The 20,440-nt window shown below is 35.8% G+C and overlaps 1 protein-coding gene across 10 annotated transcripts in view; it reads right to left on the reverse strand.

The window, feature by feature from the left end:
• LOC150104358 (intermembrane lipid transfer protein VPS13A-like) overlaps positions 1-20,440 on the reverse strand; it is a 2,072,875-nt gene that overhangs the window by 859,451 nt on the left and 1,192,984 nt on the right. For all 10 annotated transcript variants that reach the window (XM_090396324.1, XM_090396319.1, XM_090396320.1 and 7 more), the window contains one exon: positions 6,463-6,568. In XM_090396324.1, the coding sequence (XP_090252450.1) occupies positions 6,463-6,568 (106 nt within the window). The remainder of the gene's footprint in view (positions 1-6,462; positions 6,569-20,440) is intronic.

A 20,440-nucleotide genomic window follows, 5' to 3' on the forward strand; every position in this document is an offset into this window, starting at 1 on the left:
TGGGAATAGAGTTGGGCAAAAGTTACAACCAATTGCTTTGGCAAGAGACCAAAAGGCACAGCTGCCATTTGGGTAGGCTACAAGTTTTCTGCTCTTTGCACGTTCAAATTCTCTTTTGGAAGCATTGATAGTTTTCCTGCATCTATGTTGGACTTGGGTATAAGCATTGAAGGAGGAAGAAATTCTTGATTTGAGTGAGTTGTGATATGATTGATTTTTCATTTGTATAGCCTTGGCACATCTTTTGAAGAACCAGGGTTTAGTTAGAGTACGGCAGTTCAGAGCATGTCCGGACAGTTCATCAGTGACAATTCATCACGGAGGAAAATTCATCGAGGAGACTATTCATCCTGGACGAAATTCATCGCAGATATATGTGAAAAAAATTTCCCATATAAGATATATTTTAAAAAATATTTTTTAAAAAAAATTAAAAAATTTAAGAAATATTTTAAAAAAAATTTAAGACATATTTACAAAAACCATTAAGAAATAACCGGCCTGGTTGGCCTAGTGGATAGTGTATCTGCTCTCCAGCCAAAATGCTACAAGGTCGAATCCCGCTGTGGACATGGATATTTTTGATTGTCTGTGGAAATACGATCCATGATCGGCAGTAGATGGCATTGGTGTATGCAGTCAGTTGGTGATTGAATCTTGAGGACAGAGTTCTAGACCAGGTGCCTTTCCTTGATGAGTATTTGGACTCCCTGGAGGTGTCAAATAATAATAATAATATTTCGATTATACGAGGGTGGTATAAAACATTCTCGGCCTCGACCATAGATGTCAACACTATCGCCATGATTTTTTTTTTTTTTTTTTTGCTAAGTTGGTACATCTGTCATAAGCATCCATGTGAAATTGCAAGTCATTCTATCAAGTAGTTTGTTTCATACAGCTGTCTGAAGCAAAAGTGTTGTCTGTATCCCTTCAAATGGATAAAATTGAGTATCGTGTGGTTATAAAATTCTTTGTAAAAGAAGGTTTAATGCCAAAAGAAATCCATTCGAACTTCATAAAAGTTTATGGGCACTCCTTTGTTTTCGATGATCCACGTGAAGGATATCGAAAAAGTTTAACAACACCAGAAATCATTGATCAAGTGCACAATATGATATTGGATGACTGGTGAGTCAAAGTGCATGAAATTGCTGTAACTATAGGTATTTCAAAAGAACGTGTAGGATACATTTTGCATGAAGAATTGTAAATGAAAAGCTTTGTGCAAGATGGGTGCCATGCTTGCTTACAGCAGATAAAAAACGCACTGGCATGAAAATTTCTGAACAGTGCTTGGAGGGGTTTTAACAAGAATAAAACTGATTTTGTGTGTCAATTTTTTTACTATGGATGAGACATGGATTCATCATTACACACAAGAATCCAAACAGCAGTCAAAACAGTGTAGATAAGTCAGTTGTTCAGTGCCAAAGAAGACAAAGTCAGTTCAATCAGCAGGAAAGGTCATGGCATCGGGGTTTGGGATGCTAAAGGTATTTGTTTATTAATTATCTTGAAGAAAAGGGTAAAACAATAATGGGAGAATATTATTCTGATCTTTTAACCACACTAGATGAAAAAATTCGTGAGAAAAGACCCAGAAGAAAAATATCATCTTTCATCAGAACAATGCACCTGCCCACTATCTATTCCCAAAACTAAAAATCTTCCTTGCTGGTCAGTGTTTTTCTCCAAATCAAGAGGTGATTGCAGCTGTAGATGGGTGTTTTGCAGATCTTACTGAGAACCACTACAGAGATAGTATAATAGCACCTGGAGCATCGCTAAAATAAATGTATTAGTTTTAAAGGAGATTATGTTGAAAAATAAAAAAAATTAGAAGTTATAAATTCGTTTTTTCATTGTGAGGCCAAGAACTTTTCAGACCACCCTCATATATATATGAGTATCACATCTGGATGGGTGTCTAAATGTGCAGAAATATAAGGAAGGATTCGCAGAATAACTATTCTTAAATGTGATGCCCTTTCTCATACCTATTCCAGTTTTGTATATATTAATATTTCATCAGCAAAACCATTGTATAAGAATAAAAATATCATGAAAATCTAATTAAAATCTAAACAATAATACATAAATACATAAAAAAACTATATTTTGTGAAATTTATCTTGCACTGCATTTACTTTTCATATATCAGTATCAATGCAATATCATTTCAATTTTCTAGCGAATAATGCTTTCAACAAATTTTTTCCACAATAAATTTTCCTGCAATGAATTTTTTCAGGTAAAATTTTCGACTCCACGAATATTCCCCCGCAATGAATTTTCCTCTCATTACGTTACATTACGAAAATGTTACGAACAGTTTGAATTGGTTTTAAAAATACTTTCATATTGTGATCTTTGAAAACAGATGCTATTTTAATTGATAAACTTTCAATATATGGTACTGTGATGGAGTCTTTGTATTGAATAATCTTGTTATTTGAAGTGGAAGGGTTCTAAAATGAAATGTTAACTGTTTTCTTAGAAGAGGCATTGAGAACAAGGAAATTAGAGACAGTGTGGAGTTCTGTCTAGTTGGTCATCATTTTGTATAAGAGAAACTGCTCTATTGTTTGGTGTGGGGATTATGCCTAATTTTTGACAAAGATGGCAGAGAAATGAGGCATGAAGATAACATCCTGTACATGAAAGTTTACAAAATACATCAAGAGTAACACTGAGTTCAGGTTTTTTAGAAATGAGATCAAGAAAAGGGAGTTTTGCATCTTTCACAAAGCTCAAATGTATATTTATAGTAGGTTTGTAAGAATTAAGTGAATTTAGAAATTGTTGTAGGCTTGAGAGGTCGTATTTCTAAGTAATGAAAATATCATCCTAATATTTCCACCATATTGCTGGTTTTATACTCATTTTATACACAAGGTCAGTTGCTAAAGGATAGAGGGGGGTCTGCCCATGGCAAGTGCAAATTTTTTTTTATAAAATGTACCTTTCAACTATGCTTTACTTAGAAGAGACCATTTCATCCAGACTTCTAAATGAATCTGCTGCAGTCACCCATTCGCAACAATCACTGAATAAAAAGCAATGACCAACACCGAGTGATATTTGGAAATCTCTCATTAAATTTTTCAATATTAGTGATTTCAATTTTGCCAAAAATCACTTTCTATCACTAACTGCACACAGCTAATGCAAGTCATGTGTTTTTACATTTATTATTATTACCCCAAGACCTCATGGAGTCAAAGACTTCTCTGGGAGGTCCTTTTATCACATACACAGCTCATCATACCGTGGCTTGAACACATTCAAACTTCTTGCAGACACCCACTCTCAGACAAGGCATTCCAATCATTTATGACTCTGCACAAGAAAAACCTGTCTCTCACTCCCCTACTCACACCTTCTTTATACAGTTTCCAGGGATGAAAGAAGTAATTTCCAGAGAATACAGGATTTCTTTAAGAACCATGTTTTTACCAAGCCTGCTTGTCGATTAGTTATTATTATTATTCAGGCCTCCATGGAGTCAAAAGCCTCATCATGGGAGGTCCTTTCTAAGAAACACAAGTCTATCAAGACTCATCGAGGGAGGTCCCTCCTAGGAAACCCAAAGTCTATCATACCACTCCTTAAACTCATTGACTGTTCTAGCTCCCACCACTCCATTAGGCAAGCAATGCATTCCATGCAACCACCCTCCATGCAAAGAAACCACTCCTGACCCTCTTTCTCACAGTTTCCTTTCGTAACTTCCAGGGATGACCCCTTGTCATGATTCCTTCCTGCTGTTCAACCAAGCGAAAGAACTCCCTAGTGTCAACCCTGTAAACACCTCTCAACAGTTTAAGTCTCAATCATTGTCCAGCATGAACTTGCCTATTTGCATTTTAACAGTTTTTCACCATTAAATCAACTTCATGACCTTTGTGTGTGTGCATGTACACACACACACACACACACACACACACACACACACACACACACACACACACACACACACACACACACACACACACACACACACACACACAATTTGTTTTGATGTGTCCAGTCTAACTACTTCGTGTAATTTATTTAGGTACTGACTAAAAAATTCCTGTGTTCTATGTATCATTTTTAGTCATAAAACTTTCTTTTATCAAAACACATTAAATTCCTTAATTATGGAAAATCAGGCCTTTCTGTTCATGAGTTGCTAATTCAACACTGTGATCTCATCAAGAATAATGGCTTAAAGATCCCGAGGAGTTGGAAGGTTTACCTGCAATCCACTCAAAATCTAGCAAAAAAGGATAACAGGAGAATCTTTCCAAACATAAAGAAACTAAGAAAAATAGAAATATAAGGTCAATATTTAATCTATAGTCCCCACCTCATAGACAGAACTTAAGAATAACAGGATTGCAGATAACTAATTTCTAACCAGTACTGACTGATGTAATTTCACTTATTATTATTAGTATTATCCAGTCCATGGAGTCAAAAGACTCATCATGGGAGGTCGTTTTTAGGAAATACAAAGCCTATCATAGAACCCACTAACTGTCCCCACTCCAACCACTCTCTCAGGAAATAGTTAGTTATTACTATTTCCTATTTAATATTTTATATTTCTTCATAGTTTTTCATTTGCCCTTGCCAGAGGTTAATTTAATCATAAGTTAACAAAGAAGTAATGCTGCAGATTACTTGATGTGCAATTTGTGTTCGAGAATGTGTGTGTGTATTTCTTATGATGACAATTTCATTAAGGTCAAAAAAGCGAGAGGTGTTATTTTATCTTAATTTAAAGTAAAGTAAGAGCTCTAATAAATAATTCGACACAGTCAATGCAGATCACTATTACAACGAAAGAAAGTATTATACCAGACTAAATCTATTACCTTTCTTATAATTTTTATAAGAAATGTGATTATAATTTCTTATTGTACAAACTGTCTCTTATGTTTTCAGTATATTTTTCTTTGGATATTTGCATAATGTTTGACTGCATAAAATGTATTTTAGTATAGGCAGAAGCAGTCAAGGAGAAAGGAAAATTAAAAGTATCACCATAAATATAAAGAGAAAAAAGAAGAAATCCAAAATAAAACACCAACAACAGAAGAGGGTTATAAAAAAAATAAAAAAATTAAAAAAAAACTGTCAATGCTATAACACCAACAATAGTAACAACACTGACTAATGGAAGTAAAACAAACAAAAAGAAAGAAAAATACTGATAATTTTTATTTCTTCAAAGCATTATTTGAACATAATTTATGGAAAAGTACAACAGAAAAATAAAATTACAATCATAACAAAATAATATATAAATTATTAAACATATCAGATAACATGTATAATTAAATATATCAAAATATGGATAATAAAGGACATGGCTACAATCACTGATAACAAGAACCAAAATTATGCTACTAAATACCTGTCATGCACCACTCATACCTTAAATTTATAATGCAATGAAATCAATAATAATCACCCTTTCAGAAGCAAAACACCTATAGTAATATCAGTAACTGGGGAAAAAAAAAAAAAACATTAGTATAATGAACTAACCAGAGGCAGATCTATTAACAATAGCATTCCATCTGATACTACAAAAGAAATATTAGAAACAAAGGTGCCACTAAATTTCTGTTCTGTGGCCCACAACAAATCTGAACTTTTAAAGTCAGGGAACCCAATCTATCACTGCCCTTATGGAAACAAAAACAGACACAAAGAAGAAAAGCCAACACCAGAAATGCATTAACCAAAAACTCACCTAACTTTCAGGGATGACCTCTTGTTCTTCCCCTTCTAGCCAAGTGCTGATTTCATTTGTATTAATGCTATAAAATCATTTACATAACTTAAATATTTCTATCATAGATCCCACCCTTTCCTCACCTCAACTTCAGTAACCCACAAGCCCTCAATCTATCCTCAAAGAGAGCACTCAACAGACTACTAATCATCTTGATTACTCACCTCTGGATCCTTGACATCACTTCCTCCTTCCCACAAAAACTGGGTAACTATGATTGTCACAGTAATCTAGATGTATCAAGGCTTGTATAAAGAAGAACAATAACTCACTTATCCCTGCATGTTAGAGTATTATTTAATAAACAAGTAATCCTGTGAGCTACCATGGCTACTTTATAACATACTTCTAAACTTCAACTCTCTAGCTACTATTACATCCAAATCCCAGACTACAACACTTTTTGATTTAAATCATCATTCACGCTCTATTCCACATTGCCAGTATTAATTATTACCCTACCAAACTTTGCATCATCAGCAAAATTACATAGAAACAAACAAATGTCTGGTCAAAAAAGATTAGAATGCTGGGAGCATGTGGATTTTTTAAAATTGGTTCACTGTCTGGAGAAGTCGTATGTATGTAAAATTAGGTGGAACAAAATTACATGATTTATTTCTTTGATTAATTTTGAGACATGCTAATATATACACAGAATAAAGATTCACCTGTTCTTGCAATCCATTTATTTGGAGTAATCTTTTTTGGTGACCAGAGATCTTCCATTTCTTTACAAATGAATGGAAATGTAGAAGATTCTTTGGATGAGGCCTCCTAAAGTTAAAAAAATAAAAATAATAAATACACACACACACACACACACACACACACACACACACACACACACACACACACACACACACACACACACACACACACATATACAGGGTGTTCGGGATAAATTTGACATATTTATAATTAATTATATTTTTCCGTAAGTTACATGTATTAACACACACTTCTCTTCATTTAAAAGTTTGGACCCTTCTTCATTCATATACAAGATGTCAGAAAGGATGGATAGCTGGAACCCACCTGAATTATGGAAGAGAATAACTTGTATCATGATGATTCGTGCCCGCCATCAAAATAAGGATATTACGACTGCTGCCCAATGCTCCCTGAATACAGTAAAAACAATCAGGCATGAACTAGAGACTTGCAATGGTGACTACGAGGATGTAGTAAGAAGAAAGATCCCTAGCAGACGATCTGATTGCGTTCGTACAGCAGAATTCCTCGCAAATCTGCAGGAACAGGTGTTGAAGAACCCTGGCATTGGAATTCGGGCATTGTTCGTGGAGTTGCTAACTGTAGTCAAGCCCTGGATAACAAGGGTAGCCAATGGTAGGCCGTATGTATGGCAGCAGGATTCGGCCCCTTGCCACACCTCTGGGAAAAGTCAAAAATGGTTGTCTGAAAATTTCTACGACTTCACCAGTCCAAATGTTTGGCCTCCAAACTCCCCAGACCTTAACCCCATGGATTATTTTGTATGGGGCGCAGTTGAAAAAGACACCAATCGCACTTCCAGTAATACAAAAGCCCAGTTAATGGATAAAATTAAAACAGTTTTTGCGGCCCTTCCCAGGGAGACTGTAGCATCAGCTTGTTCGAGGTTCCGAAGCAGAATTGAAGCTGTGATCGATGCTAATGGTGGTTATTTTGAGTAAATCTTGTTGATAGTATTGTAATTAACTCTGCCTGTAATGTTTTTTTGTCAATTCATTAAATTTAATAGATACAAAGAAGATTTTCTTTTTCCTTACGAAACTGTCAAATTTATCCCGAACACCCTGTATATATATATATATTTTTTTATAAAGAATTGAATGACTAGAACCGAGATTTAAGTAAAAAGGTTTTAATATAAAAACACGACTAGTTTCGGCTTATAGCAGCCTTCATCAGGTGACATTATAAAAGAAAGAAAAAAGAAAAAACACTAAAACACTGAAGCTTAAAAAAACTATGAACATCATAGAGTCTCTATACATAATTACATTAAATTGTTGTGGTTGTATTTAAAGGTGTTTTGATTAGGAAATGTTTGATATATATATATATATATATATATATATCAAACATTTCCTGATATCCATGGTTGATGCATGTTCAGGCAGCTATGACAGCATTACGAGAGTGGTCTGAAAAGTTCTTGGCCTAACAATGAAAAAATGGATTTATAACTGAAATAGAGAGCCAAAAGGCTTATAGTTTCTCTATTCGGCTTTGAAATAATGTTCGATTCAATATCCACTTAATTTGAATAAATGGATTTATAATTTCAAAATTATTTTTATTTTTCAACGTAATCTCCCTTAAGACTAATACATTTATTCCAGCGATGCACCAGCACCATTATACCATCCCTGTGGTTCTCCATAAGATCTGCAAAATACCCCTCTACTGCAATGACCTTTAATTCAAAGAAAAACATTGAATAATGAAGAGCTTTAGTTTTGAGAAGAGATAGAAGCCAGAGGGTGCCAAATTTGGGGAATAGAGTGGATGTCCAACAATTCATAGCACAGATACCATAATTTTCATATTCTCAAAACACCTTTGTGGGCATGTGCATTGTCCTGATGAAAGATGATTTTTTTCTTCTGAAAACTGGATCTTTTCTCAAGAATTTTTTCATTTAGTTTGGTTAAAAGATCGGAATAATATCCCCAGTTATTGTTTTATAGTACGCCCACAGATACAAGACCCTTCGACACTTCTGCGCATGTCATTAGAAGCAGAATCCATTCCGGTAATAGGGTAATCAATCCGTATTGTGTAATGCATGTTTATTATTACAGGTTGGATAAATAACTTCTCTTTTATGATCATTGTAGTTTTTAAAGTGGTAACTATTTTGCTTGTATGACAGCTGGAAAATTTTACGTATAAAACACGTGATTTCGCATGTTATGACCAATTTGTACATCGCCTTATTTCTTTTTCCCCTTCAACATGAATTGGCTCTTCTTGGCAGTCTTCCAACAACAGCAGCTCTTGCTTATGTAGTTAGACTATACCCTTTTCAAGATAATTAATAAACAAAGTGCCTTTAGCATCCCAAAACACCGATGCCATGACGTTTCCTGCTGATGGAACCGACTTTGTCTTCTTTGGCAGTGAATAACTGGCTTCTGTCCATTGTTTTGACTGGATTCTGGTATGTAATGGTGAATCCAAGTCTTATCCATAGTATTAAAGCGACGCACAAAATCAGTTTTATTCTTGTTAAAACGCTCCAAGCACTGTTCAGAAATTTTCATGAGAGTGCATTTTTGATCTGCTGTAAGCAAACGTGGCACCCATCTTGCGCAAAGCTTTTTCATTTGCAATTCTTCATGCAAAATATATCCTACATTCTTATGAAATGCCTATAGTCACAGCAATTTCATGCATTTTGACTCGCCGGTCATCCGATACCATATCATGCACTTTGATCAATGATTTCTGGTGTTACACTCTTTGGACATCCTTTACGTGAATCATCTTCAAATCTGGTACAGCCACGTTTAAACTCGGAAGCCCATTTCTGAATTGTTAAAAATGAAGGAGAAGAGTGCCCATAAAGTTTTAAGAATTTCGAATGGATTTCTTTTGGCATTAAACCTTCTTTTACAAAGAATTTTATAACCACACGATATTCAATTTTATCCACTTCAAGGGATGCAGACAACACTTTTGCTTCAGAAAGCTGTATAAAACAAACTACTTGATAGAATGACTTGCAATTCCACATGGATTTTTATGACAGATGTACCAACTTATGGGAAAAAAAAATTTTTGCCGATAGTGTTGCCATCTTTGGTTGAGGTAGAGAACATTTCAGACCACCCTCATATATGATTAAGTTTACATTATTACTAATCTCCTATTAACAATTTTTCTACAAATTAGTCTATTACTGTTAGAACTCCAATATTGTAGTATCTAACATTTCATTCTTCTAAGGCAATTACAATTGAATCAACCCACCTAGACCTTCATCTTCCTTTGGGTCTTTTTACCGCCTTCTTGGAATCAAACACCTGTTTTACTAACCTTTCCTCACCCATTCTGTTTGAGTAACCATACCATCTTATATTAGTCCTACTAACACATTATTGAATTCAAACAATGTCAAGTTTCTTCAAAACAGGGTCTGTTCAGGTCCCCTAATTTTTCTAAGAACTCTCATATCTGTGGACTCTAATCTTTAATCAAGTGCTTTATTTCAAACCCAACTTTCAGATGCATAACTAAACTAGTTGCAACATTGTCATGTATACTGCTAGTTTAGTGTTTTAACGAATTTCTCACTCATTCCATATAAATTTATTCACCAGGCTGCACACCATATCAGCTTTGCTTATTCTGTTGTACATTTCTAGATTTAATTTGCCAGGTTCAGTAAAAACTGTGCCTAAATATAAAGCTGAAATGTTTCATTTGTTCTATAGGCTTCCAATGAGAATGCAGCCGAAGTTTTCTATGTTCCTACCGATTATTATTATTATTTTCCTTCCCCACAAAGAGTCACAAGACTCAATTGCAGGAGGTCAACACTAGTGAACACAAAGCCTATCCTACCAGTCCTTAAAATCATTCACAGTCCTAGCCTATCCTATTAATCCTTAAAATCATCCATAATCTGCACATTCACCACCCTCTCAGGCAATGCATTTTATGGTCCTACCAATCTCTTCTCCTTGCAAAAAAAACTTACTTCTTACCATTCTCTTCTCATACTGCATCTTTTCTTTCTTTACCATGTTTGTCATCTTTCTAGCCTGCACTTTATACAATTCATGGATCTGATCACTACCAACTGTCTTTGTACCTCCTCCATAACATTTTGTTTTCCAGCACAGCTTGCTTGATTTCACTGTTCATCTATTTCACTCCTACTCTATTTACACTCTTAACCCTTGGTATGTAGTTATACATCACTTTTGTCAGATGTTGCCTTGTGAGTTTCCATGCATTATCAACATCTTTTTCACTCAGCTCATCTACCCAATGTACTGATGCTAACTGACTACAGAGCTTTCTATAATCATCCACTTTATACTTCCATTTACATATATCCATTTTTGGCAGTAACCATTTCTTGTTTCATCACTTCCCAAACAACTACCACATGATCTCACCAACCAGCAGTAGTGTCAACACCTCATTAACAACTACATCTAGTGAAGTTATCACCAAATCCAAAACATTAAAGCATCTAGTTACTTCAGTCACTTGCTGCAAAAAATATTTATCTCTCAGAAATTCCACAAACTCACTCTACTTGTTCCTATACACTATCTCCTCCTTCCATTCTATATTCCTGTAATTAAAGTCTCCTATCAAGATCACCTTCTTTTTGCATAATTATTATTATTGTGATTCAGGTCTCCATGAAGTGAAAAGACTCATCGTGGGAGACCACTGGAAAACACAAAGTCTATTATACCACTCCTTGAACTCACTAACGATGGCATTCAGGTTGCATTTCTGTTTTAAACTTCCTGGAAAATTAAAGAACTTACTCAACTCATCCAAGGATCCACTTCCTCTGCTGGCCCACTCTGGATACCTTATATGATGTACCTGTAATTGACCCTATATAGGTGAAACAGGATGCAGAATTCCCATCAGAAAAAAAGGGACATAAATGGAACATTAAATTCAATAACTATGGTAAATCTAGCTTTTCTGATTATGTCCTGAATACTCTACGCAGAATTGATTGGAAAGGCACCTGTTTACATCACACCAAAACGTGGTACGAACGTAAATTTAATTAGGCCAGTGAAATTCTTATCAACCACCCTAATCTTAACAATAATGATAGTTTTAAAATCCCAAGAATATGGGAGGCATATATTCTATCCACATAACCTTTCTGTCTAAGAATTAATTATAAATAGGACTGTACATAATCCAGGATCTTAGCTCTAATATAACAACTCTCATATTAAATGAAGACACCACTTTTGCTGTAATAAAACTATCTATATGAAATTGTTCTCTGATGACATTATAAATAAAATATAGCTTTGATGTAGTTATTTTATTTAAATGATTTTTTTTCACTAGCAGTCAGGCCAGTAGAATAACTGTTGATCAAATTATTGTCTCTTTGGCATGCTGTTTGAAATGTAATATAGCTTGTGTCTGTATATATATGTGTATACTCCAGATGCCTCAAGGACTCTCGTGTGAGTATGGGTGTGGAAAACCCAAAGTACCTAATGATGGACCATGCCTTACTCCATGTAACATACATCTGTTATATTACCTGTAGACTGGTCCCTCCCCTTTTTTTCTTTCCTTCTTTCTTTCTTTCCTTCTTGCTCCTTTCCCAAGTGCTATTAAAGTATTCAAGGGCTAGGGGTAAATCTTTCCTATTTTGCTAATAAATCTCATCTTGTGTGGAAAGGGCCTCTGCAACCTTACCACATTCTTCTTGCAGTGACTTCATTCCAAAATACTAAAATGGTTGTGCCTTATAATACATATTATGCTGCATTCGTTGTCATTAGAATAATCAGAGCCACGTTCAGGGTTTAGGCAGAGGGTGCTGATCAAGAAGTATAGTCCAGTCTCCAACAGAAGTCAGCAATATTGTTAATGAGCAACACAGAAGGTATAAGATTAATCTTAGAAGGGAATTTTACATGGAATATTTGGGGTCTACAGATGGATATGCATGAGATTGTCTGTAAAGAGATGGATAGGTATAAAATTGACATCCTGGAAATTACAGAGACCAGATGGAATGGAGGTCACTTCAAAAGATAGGATGGTAAACTAGCTGTTTACTCAGGTGGTGAATGAAAGCATCAGTCACCACCTGACAGAGGTATCTGTGATACTGAAGACAACTCAGGCAAGAAGCCTTCTTAGTTGTAACTCCATTAATGATAGGATGCTTTCTATTAGACTTAAGGCTCAGCCTACCAATGTATCAAATATGATAGTTTATGCACCCCCACACACACACAGGCCTGAAGGAAAAAGTGAGGAATTCTATGAAAACTTATAGGCCGTTTTGGACTGCCTACCAAAGAGAGAGACACACTTTATATCTTAGGGGACTTAAATGAAAAAGTGGGAAAGAGTATAAGAGTCAGGCCATAGTGTGGCATGTTTGGTCTAGGTGAACATAACACCTGTGGTCAAAGACTGTTGGAATTTGCCCATGTTAACAGATTAGTTATTACCAATACCTGCTTTCAGAAACACTCATGATGGACTTACGAGGTGTGGCTAATAAATAACGAGACTGGTTGCAAAAATGTGGTTTATTATTACAATTCTACAACTTAATTGTTATTCCCTTTAACATACTCCTTCCTCTATCTATAGACTGTTGCATATGATTTATCCATTGTTGGAAGCAGTGCTGCAAGTCATCAGGTGTTATATGCTTCAGTAGCACTGCTGTTTTCTTCTTTACCTCATCCACTGACTGAAAATGGGTGCCCTTCAATGCGGTTTTCAACTTTGGAAAAAGGTAAAAGTCGCATGGAGCTAAGTCCGGTGAGTGAGGTGTATGGCCCAAGACTGGGATCTTATCAGCCAGATACTGCTTTACAAACAGTGCACTGTGGGCTGGAGCATTGTCCTGATGAAGAATCAAAGCATTGTTCTTCCACAGATTGGGTCTCTTCTTCCTCACTCGTTCTCTTAGCTTGGCCAGAACCTCTAGGTAATAAAGTTGGTTAATTGTCTGACCCTCTGGTACCCATTCAACTATTACCAAGCCATTCATATTAAAAAATAAAATTTTAAAAAATCAGCATTACCTTCCATTTTGACTTGCTTATTCTTGCTTTTTTTTCATTCTCAGTGATGTGGGAGTTTTCCAGTGCATCGATTGTCTCTTTGTTTCTGGATCGTACTGGAAAATCCACATCTCATCACATGTGATGATTTTCTCCTGCAAGTCCGGCTTCGCTGTCGGCTGTTCCATGATGTCAGTGCAAATTTGTTTCCGGAAGTCTTACTGCTCTTGACACAAGTAGTTTTTGGGAACCATTTTGGTGCAGACTCTGTTCATGTTCAATTGCTCATGCAAAATTTGTCATACAGTCTCCTTATCAATGTGCACCATGTCTGCTATCATCTGAATGCTTAATCGGCGATCAGTGCAAAGAATTTCATTAATTTTCCCAATGTTTTGATCGGTTGCTGAAGTGACAAGGTTATCCAGTCGTTCATCATCTGCAACATTTTCTCAACCATCAGCAAAGCATTTGTGCCATTCAAACATTCATGCACGTGACATTACATTATCAACGTAAACCTCTTGCAACAGTTTCAAACACTCCGGAACTAATCAAAAGGAGGCCGGTTGGAAAAACAAAGAGATGCAGGGACTGAAGAATATAAGCGATTACACAGAGAAGTCAGAAGAGCCACCAAACTGGACAAGGAAAAGTTCTATACTAATAGGTGTGAAGAGAGATATAGTTCCAGATGAGGGGAGACAATTATAAAAGGATGTTTTATTTAGTTCATGACCTAAAGTACATGTTTAAGCCCAAATTGAACGTTATCAAAGACATGCATGGAGCATTACAAACAGAAGAATTGGAAATCAAAAACAGATGGAAAAAATACTGTGAGGAACTGTACAATACAGTGGATACAGAAATTTTGGAGGAGCCCAACTCACCAGGAAAATTCCAATTTGGAACCTCCTCCACTTAGGCATGAAGTTGAAAGAGCAGTTCAGCAGCTTAACAGTAAATAAGGTACCAGGGGTAGATGGAATCCCAGCAGAGTTAATTAAGGCCACAGGGAATGAAAGGATAAGAGTGTTTCTTAGAATGATTAAAAGGATATGGGAGACACGATCATGGCCTAGAGACTGACAGAAGTCAGTTTTCATACTACTATATAAGCAAAAAGGCATGAAGGCAGACAAGAACTATAAGTTTAATATCTCATGCAAGCGAAATCGGCCGCTAGAGGGCCGTAAGTTGTGTAGGAAGGAAAGTCAGGAAGGTCAGAGAGAAAGCAAGGAAAGTCAGAAAGAGCTCCAGAAAAATAAGTCCTATTTTGAATAATAACTGGCAATGTTTCATAAATTTTAGGGTTTCATTATTTATTTTTGAGAATGAAGTGTGTCTGAGTGATGTTTGGTGTGAATTCTATCAGAATTATTAGTCTAAATTGTCATTTTAAATATCACACAATGCCAGTCATGAGGTCAACCACAAGGCGTCGACTAGTGCTACTAGGTGAATGGTGCAAAAGTCATGTAGCATTGGTGACATAGACTTTTCTAAAACTGATTTGAAGTTCTGAGTGTGATATGTATGCATGGCAGAATATAAGAGATGTCCTGGTGGAGAGGGAGAGAATGAGCGAAAGACGATAGAAAGTATGGATTTGTCGTAAGTGTTGTTGTTATATTGTTGGACCACGATACACAGAATGCAAAACTGACTGAAAAGATAGATAGTGTACATGAAAGAAACAGAAATGAAATGAAAGATAGAGAGTCTGACAGAGTGAAAGAATGCAAGAATGTAGAAGTGAAAGTTACAAAAAACCGAAATGAAACAAAAGCAAGAGAAACTGAGAGAGTAAAACAATGCAAAAATGTAGAAGCAAAAGTTATGGAAGAAGTTGCAAAAAATGGAAGTGAAACAAAATTTGGAGAAACTGAAGGAGTGACAGAATGCAATGAGGAAAAGGAAGTAAAGTTAGGCCGAACGAGAGGTAGAGAGATAGAGAGTGAAGTTGTTGGAATGCAAGATTTAATGAAATAGATATTGGAAATGAAATGAAGAATATGTTGAGTGATGTTAGGCGTCTAGAAGAAATTAATTAAAGTATGCAAGAAATCAGAATTAAAGAACAAAGAGTAAAAGAAGTGATGAATGATTCCAGGATAGCAGTACATGAAGACTCCATAATTAGAGGGCTAATTACTGACAGAGTCCATAAGGTCTGCTATCCGGATGGGAGAATGAATATATGATAATTAAGGCATTAGACATGAGGAAGAAACAAGCGAAAAATTTAGTTGTGATTGTAGGGATGAATGATCTAACTGGACACAAAGATGTGAGGACAAATATCAGGAGGCTATTGAGAAGAGTGAAAGATAACAGTGTAGTAGGAAAGGTTGTCAGTGTGTTACCTAGGTATAATGAAGATGAGTTGCAATAGAGAGCCAAAATCATGAATGGTATGTTGGCGGAGCTGTGTGAGAAGGCAGTGGAGTTTGTGGATGTATGGCATGTGTCTGAGGAAAGAATGAAATTATACAGGTGTGATAGGTTGCATTTAAATGGCTTTGGAGTGAATGTGCTGGAGAAATTGTTGCTCTATGAAAGTATAATGTGTGGAAGTACAGTGTGTGGTGCGTGCCAGAGATCAGAAGGAAGAGATGAAGAGAAAAATCAGGAAAGTGGTACTGAAGAGACAGCAGTGCTTGGAAGTGGAAATAGTTGTAGTGTGAGAGAGAAAGAGAGAATGGGAATACAAGAGGAATAGGGAAACAGGGGGAGCTCAGGTGGACAGGGAGACATGGCACAGAGAAAGTGAATGTTGAAAGTGGCAGTGAATGTGTGTATGAAGATGGAGTATATTGCAATGTGGGTGGAGAAGTGGAGACTCAGCAGGTATATGTGGTAAGCAGTGATAAAGATGATTTGGAAGGTGTAGTGGGAAAATCATAATCAACATAAGGCTTGGATAAGACTGGCTATAGACCTAAAAATGAACTGTTGTGTTTGTTTAATAAATGTCAGAAGTATCAGAAATAAAGGGGATGAAATTGTTTCAGTGATTGAGTTTATTCGACCCCAAATCATCGGAATAAGTGAAACATGGTTTGAATGAAGATGATATCGTAATGGGAAAAGAAATGGAAGGGTACAGTATTTTTCGTGAGGATAGAAAGGGCAGGAAGGGAGGGAGAGTGCTGCTGATGATACCAGGGGAATTAAGTACACATTAGGCAGACACGAAAGGGGGAAATAGTGACAATGGTTATGAAGCAGTGTCGTGTAACGTGGCGGTTGAGAAGAAGACATATTTAGTTGGATGTTGCTATAGGCCTGGGAATGTGGAAGGTGGTGATGAAGAAATGTATAAGCAACTTGGATTAGTGAACAAAGGAAGAGTAATTATTATGGCAGTACAGATTGGAATGAAGAGAGAGCATTTGGGAATAAGGAAAGTGAATTTCTCTAGTTCTTGAGAGATAAAGATCTCAGGCAGCACGTAAAGGAAGGCATGCGAGGATCAAAAGTTCTAGATCTAATCATTTCATCAGAGGATGTAATTGTTAGAGGGGTTTCACATTTTCCTCCAGTTGGTGAAAGTAATCAGGAAGTAATCACCTGTGTTGTGGCTTAGTCATATGCAGGCTTTTGCAAGGAATGGATATATGAGGAATTATAAGGATGGTGAATATGACAAACTTAGGAGACAACTTCGAGTTATAACATGGAACGAGGAGTTGAGTGGTAAGGAAATAAATGCTGCATGGGAACTTACAAAGAAATACATAACAGCATCAATGTACAAATGTATCCCATAGGCAAAAAGGCTGAATAAGGTAGGTGTAAAATGAATGAATGTGGAGAATCTGGAAAAAAAGAAAGTACTATGGAGAGAGTACAAGATGAATAATGGTAATCAGTCACATGAAGAATATAAAGAACAAGCCAGGAGAGTGACTCAAATAGTAAGGAAAAGAAAAGTAGAGTATGACCAGAAATTGGCAAATCAGGCTTAGAAAAACCCCAGAGAGTTTTTTTAGATATGTGGCAAGTAGAAGGAAGAATGATCATGGAAAGATGAAGTTACAGGATGAAAGTGGTAGAATGGTAACTGCTGCAGAAGACATTGCTGAGGTATTTAGTGATCAATTTATAAGGGTATTTCATCCTGATCAGCATGGAATTATGAGGAATTTCAGTGAAGAGGACATAGGAGAGGAAAGCTTAAATTTTGTGAGTGAGCAAGAGGTATTTGAGGAAATAAAGTATAAGTACTGCCTTATTGACATCAAGTTAGTAGGATTTGATGAGATATTACCACGCATCTTAAAGGAATGTTCCAGGAGAATTGGCAGTAGCATTCGCATGCCTCTTTAATAAGAGTCTTACAACAGCACAAATTCCAAGGGAGTGGGAGGAGGGTAAAATTGTTCCACTGCATAAAGGTGGTGATAAGGCTGTAGCTTCTAATTTAGGTTGGTCTGTATATTTGGAGTTGTAGTGAAGGTCCTAGAGAGATTGGTGAGAAGTAGGATACAGAAATGGGTTGATAACAGCAGTATTCTCTGCGGTTATCAGCATGGGTTTGTTAAAGGAAGATCATGTTTCACTAACTTACTTATGTACTATAACAAGGTGGCAAATACCTTGGACAGAGGAGATGCATATACAGTTGTACTTGGATTTTACAAAGGCTTTTGATAGACTGCCACATGACAAGCTTTTAAATAAATTGAAACAGATGGGATTGGATAACAGACTTCTGTGTTGGATCAGTGACCTGGCTGTCAGATAGGTATCAGAAAGTTGTATATGGGGGTGCAGTATCTCAAAAGAGAGAGGTCACCAGTGGTCTGCCACAGGGATCAGTTTTGGGGCCATTGTTGTTCAATTTGTATGTTAATGATATTCGATTGTGTTTACTAGTGATATCCAGCTGATTGCAGATGATGCAAAACTGGGGAGAGCAATGCACAGTCAGGCTGATGTTAATGCCTTACAAGAGGACTTGAATAGATTGCATGAATGGGCAGGTAAGTGGAACTGTCAATTCAATGTTGCCAAGTGTAAGGTTTTGAGATTTGGTAAGCAAAGATGGGATGCAAAGTATACACATGGCTGGGGAAACTTTAACCTTCCAAACGGCTAGGATGTCTATAGACGTCCAACTAAATCTGGATATGATTCAGCCCACCTGTTTAAAGGACCAGGATAAGAAGTGCAATTTGCCCATCCTGTCCATTAGAAGGTGTGATAAACCCTAACGCTGAAGAGAACGGTTAATCGGATTATCTCACGTTCGTAACTACCTCTCAGTTGCCTATAAGATGAAACGCACATCCTTGTTCTATGCTGGTCAACTGGATTTTAGTTATATAGGATAGAGAAATTATTTATATTTTTGTTTTCTCTTTTTATTGTACAATACAATTTTAATTTCTGGACAAAATAAAGGTCTTGCATAATTTCTTCACTTAAATATTGCCTTACCTTGGAGAACCAATTTCATTTTTAATTTTTTGCGCTAATTTTTTTCTAATCGCTTTCTAGACAAAATATTATTCTTTGTTCTCGAAGAAATTAATTCACGATAATTATTTGAAATATTCTTTTAAAAAAAGAAAAGAAAACCGGCTGCCGATGTTCCAGATTATATTATTTTTATTTTTGTACAAAACCATCGAAATCGAATAATACTTCACAGATTTCCTTTAGGACACACTGGAGCAACTTTGCTTCATAGAGAATAACATGAAATTCTTTAATCATATCACTAAATTTTTTCTTTATATTATATAGTAATCTACTATTCTTTGTACTTTCTTGGTTTCCCTGTATAATTGGTCATTACAAAATGATATTAATAATTATAGATATTTACTGCATAATTCAGATATTTTATTCTCCAATTTTTAAAGTAAGCGATACATTTGCTTATTTTTATCATTCAAAATATGTATATCAAATGCATTAAATGTGATTTCATTTCCTTTCACAATACAAATAAACTTTATTTCGACTTTGATAGCATCACCCCCCCCCCTCCCGTTGCACATTACCAGACACCCGAAAGCTGTTATGAAACATAGGTACAGTTTTTATTTCATTTGTGATTTTTCCATAATAATTGTTCCACATAACGTTTAATTTTTTCGACACAGAAACTAAGTTTTGATTATTATAAATTTGCAAATTATAAATAAGAAAATATACATATTATTTCCCTATTATTATAAATCGGGAAGTTATGTGACGTTGGCTAATAGGGGAAAATAATATTTAAAAACACTGTCATCCTACAAATGCAATATCAGAATATGCTTCGAATGTCTGCTAATCAATCAGAAAGATGGAAAAACAGAACAAGGAATTTCTGCCTGTAAAATATTCAGTTATTGCACGAGGTACTTTAGTGTGCTGCGTTCTGGGCATGTTCTTTTGATCTGGTTCCCAGTGGTGGTGGTAGTGGGGGGGAGTTGGTAATCTCCGTTAGTCTACAACTTGTTACTGGGCAGAAAGGAATATTAGAAAGACCCAATATACAATTCATTTGTGAGATGGCACGCAAGAGTAGCAACAGCAATAGCAGTAGTTTTTTCCCAAGATAATTATCAAATAATTTAGAATTTTTCAATAATGAAAGTGAAACTGATCACTATAAATAAAGAAATCATTTTTGGCATAAATACTTCATAAAAGAAATGTCAGTTTTACTGTGTTAGGATATCTGAACAACAGAAAACGAAACAAGACATTCTTGCTTGAGGCAATTTAGTGCAACTTCTAGGAAACTTTCTGTCTTGTGTTTCTCAAATGAGTAATCTAAAACTTTTAGCTTTTCCTCTAGGTAAGAGGATTATTGTCCAGCATTTCTAAGACGTATTTCAGAAATAGCAATCAGCAGAAATAGAAGTAGTAATATTTAGATTTT

This window comes from Typopeltis vanoorti, chromosome 8 (genome assembly GCF_054136105.1).
Source record: "Typopeltis vanoorti isolate ZY-2024b chromosome 8, IOZ_Tvanoo_1.0, whole genome shotgun sequence".
Classification (NCBI taxonomy): Eukaryota; Metazoa; Arthropoda; class Arachnida; order Uropygi; family Thelyphonidae; genus Typopeltis; species Typopeltis vanoorti.